Source organism: Cebus imitator, unplaced genomic scaffold (genome assembly GCF_001604975.1).
Source record: "Cebus imitator isolate Cc_AM_T3 unplaced genomic scaffold, Cebus_imitator-1.0 Scaffold529, whole genome shotgun sequence".
NCBI lineage: Eukaryota > Metazoa > Chordata > Mammalia > Primates > Cebidae > Cebus > Cebus imitator.
The window spans coordinates 601004-604693 of NW_016107844.1; the positions used below are offsets into that span (position 1 = coordinate 601004).

The following is a 3690-nucleotide window of genomic DNA, read 5'->3' on the forward strand; positions in this document are numbered from 1 at the left end:
AAACTACCCATCTGACAAAGGGCTAATATTGAGAATCTACAAAGAACTTAAAAAAATTTTACAAAAAAACCAAAAAACCAAACAACCCCGTTAAAAAGTGGGCAAAGGATATTAACAGACACTTTTCAAAGGAAGACATTTATGCAGCCAACAAACATATTTTAAAAAGCTCATCATCACTGGCTGTTAGAGAAATGTAAATCAAACCCACATTGAAATACCGTCTCATGCCAGTTAGTTACTGGGTATATATCCAAAGGATTATAAATCATTCTGTTATAAAGACACATGCATACCTATGTTTATTCTGGCACTGTTCACAATAGCAAAGACTTGGAACCTACCCAAATGCCCATCAATGATAGACTGGATAAAGAAAATGTGGCACATATACACCATGGAATATTATGCAGTCATAAAAAAAGGAGAATGTTGTTTTTATGTCTGCTAACACAATATCTATTCTGCAGCCCATGGATCAAGGAGTGTTTTTAACTTTCAAGTTTTATTATTTAAGAAGTAGCTTTTGTAAGGCCATATCTCTCACAGACAATGACACCTCTGGTGGATCTGGGCAAAGTAAATTGGAAACCTTCTGGAAAGGGTTCACCATTCTAGATGCCTTTAAGAAGATTAGTGATTCATGGGAGGAGGCTGAAATACTAACATTAACAGGAGCTTTGAAGAAGTTGATTCCAACCTTCATGGATGACTTTGAGAGCTTCAAGACTTGGGTGGAGGAAGTCCTGCAGATGAGGTACAAATAGGAAGATAACTAGAATTATTAGAGAAGTGAAGCTTGAAGATGTGACTAAATTGCTGTAATCTCATGACCAAACTTGAATGCATGAGGAGTTGCTTCTTATGGATCAGCAAAGAAATGGTTTTTTTGAGATACAACCTATTCCTGGTAAAGGTGCTATGAGCATTGTTGAAATGACAACAAATAATTTAGAATATTACATAAACTTAGCTGATAAAGCAGTGATAGTGTTTGAGAGGATTGACTCCAATTTCAAAGAAGTTCTAATGTGGGTAAAATGCTACCAATAGCCTCACATGCTGTAGATAAATCTTTCAGAAAAGGAAGAATCAACATCGATGTTGCAAACTTTAATGTTATCTTATTTTAAGAAATTGTCACAGCCATCTCAACTTCAGCAACCATCACCCTGATCAGTCAGCAGCCATCAACATCAAGGCGAGAACTCCTACCAGCAAAAAGATTATAACTTGCTAAAGGCTCAGATGATCATTATCATTTGTTTTAGCAATAAAGGGTTTTAAAATCAATAATGTACATTTTTTTTTTTTGGCACCAAGATTTTTATTTACCCACATTCCTGCTTTCTTTTAACATTATAAGCATTATAGGCCAAATTATTCTCTTTTTGCCCCAGGGTTGTAATAGAAACCATCTGGTTACAAAGTGGTGGCAGAGCTATGCCTATTTTTATATTTTTCTGGCCCCTCTCAACCTCTAACTGTCACTTTTCTGTTCTTTCTCAGTTGCCTCTTAACAGTCTATTCTAACCCCTGTAAAACAAGGACTAAAAGTACTAACCTCATTGTTATGAGGTTTAAGAGAAGGCCCAGCACTAAGCCAGACCCTGAGGAAAATTCAAACAACAGTTCCTCTTTGCCCTTCAGTATACTTCTTTGTCATCTATCTGTCATGCACTTAGGAACCACTGGACCTGCAAACCAAGCACACAGGTCTAAGCCCACAGACCAGGTGAAGGCCTAGATGGCAAAATATACATGGGCTTTGTGACTCCACTACTGACTTCAAGGCTAAGGAAGGTGAGCAGTTCCAAGACCACTGAGCTCATGGTTCTCATGGCTGATACCTCCATCATGACCAGGGCTTAAGGAGAGGCCTCTCAGTTCCCACTGCCACACCTGGAACAGTATGAGGGCTGCAACAGAGGCCAAAAACTGAGTCACTAGCCCCAGAGAGTCCATGGGGGACACTGACAAACCAATCACAAAGTTGGTGCCGTTTGCTCTTAGGGAGGGGAGGCGAGGCCTGGGCAAGGACAGCAGCTGGAAGGCGAAGCGCAGACCTGGCTCTCAGTAGCGGTAGTGATCCAGCTTGAAGGGGCCATCACGGGACATGCCCAGGTACTGAGCCTGCTTCTCTGTCAGCTTGGTCAACTTCACGTTCAGCTCGCCCAGGTGGGCTTCAGCCACTGCCTCATCCAGCTTCTTGGGCAGGAAGTGAACCCCAACGGGGTACTTGTCAGGGTGAGTCCACAGCTCGATCTGCGCCATCACCTGGTTGGTGAAGGAGTTACTCATCACGAAGCTGAGGTGGCCCATGGCACAACCCAGATTGACCAGCCGACCCTCCGCCAGCAGGATGATGCGGCGCCCATTCTTCAGCTGGTACCGGTCCACCTGCGGCTTGATGTTCTCCTTCTCCACAGCATTCTCGTTGAGCCACTTGACATCGATCTCCACATCAAAGTGTCCAATGTTATACATGATGGCATCATCCTTCATTTGCTCAAAGTGCCGGCCAAGGATGATGTCAACACAGCCTGTGGTGGTGACAAAGATATTGTCCTCCTGACAGGCCTCATCCATGGTGGTCACCTCATAGCCCTCCATGGCGGCCTGCAGTGTGTTGATGGGGTCAATCTCGGTGATGATGATGCGGGCCCCAAAACCCTGCAGGGCCTGGGCACAGCCCTTGCCCACATCGCCATAGCCTGCTACCACTGCTACCTTGCCGGCAATCATCACGTCTGTGGCCCGCTTGATGCCATCTATGAGGGACTCCCGGCAGCCATAGAGGTTGTCAAACTTGCTCTTGGTGACGGAGTCGTTGACGTTGATGGCAGGCACCTTCAGGATCCCATTGGCCATCATCTTGTAGAGGTTGTGGACCCCGGTCGTGGTCTCCTCGGAGATGCCTCGGATGCCCGGCAGGAGCTGTGGGTACTTCGTGTGGATGAGGTTGGTGAGGTCGCCTCCGTCGTCCAGAATCATGTTGAGGGGCCTGTCCTTGAAGTACAGCGTCTGCTCAGTGCACCATAGGTACTCCTCATCTGTTTCGCCCTTCCACGCATACACTGGAATGCCAGCCTTGGCAGTGGCAGCTGCCGCATGGTCCTGGGTGGAGAAGATGTTGCAGCTAGACCACCACACCTCAGCACCCAGGGTGATCAGGGCCTCAATGAGGACAGCAGTCTCCACCGTCACGTGCAGGCAGCCGGCGATGCGGGCGCCCTTCAGCGGCTTGGAAGTTGAGTACCGCTCACGCATGCGTATCAGGCTCGGCATCTCATTCTCTGCAATGTTCAGGGCCTTGCGTCCCCAGTCAGCCAGGCCGATGTCAGCGACTTTGTAGGGCAGTTTGTGAGACATGCTGGCGACGCTGGTGATGGGCACGGGCGAAGGGGGCTGGGCCTCAGTCAGAGAACAGGCACTGGGCGGGCAACGCGGGGCAGGGGATGTACATTTTTTGAAGATGTATTGCTATTGCACAGATAATAAACTACAGGATAGTGTAAACATAACTTTTTATATGCGCTGGAAAACCAAAATATTCCTGACTTGCTTTATTGTGATTTTTTTTTTATTACAGTTGTCAGAACTGAACCCACGTATCTGCATGGTATGCCTGAATGTCTGTTAGTTCTGTCTGGTCTATAGTGCTGTTCAAGTCCAATGTTTCCTTATTGA

The 3690-nt window shown here is 46.3% G+C and overlaps 1 protein-coding gene across 1 annotated transcript; it reads right to left on the reverse strand.

The window, feature by feature from the left end:
• Positions 1-1302: 1302 nt before the first annotated feature.
• On the reverse strand, positions 1303-3455 carry LOC108293296 (adenosylhomocysteinase-like). Its single transcript, XM_037733473.1, has one exon. It carries the CDS (start codon positions 3370-3372, stop codon positions 2074-2076), a length of 1299 nt encoding a protein of 432 aa, XP_037589401.1. The 5' UTR covers positions 3373-3455; the 3' UTR covers positions 1303-2073.
• Positions 3456-3690: the final 235 nt, after the last annotated feature.

What these genes read in the sequence shown, in the direction of transcription:
- LOC108293296 (XM_037733473.1), bottom strand. Translation starts at nt 3,372, where the DNA reads ATGTCTCACAAACTGCCCTACAAAGTCGCTGACATCGGCCTGGCTGAC.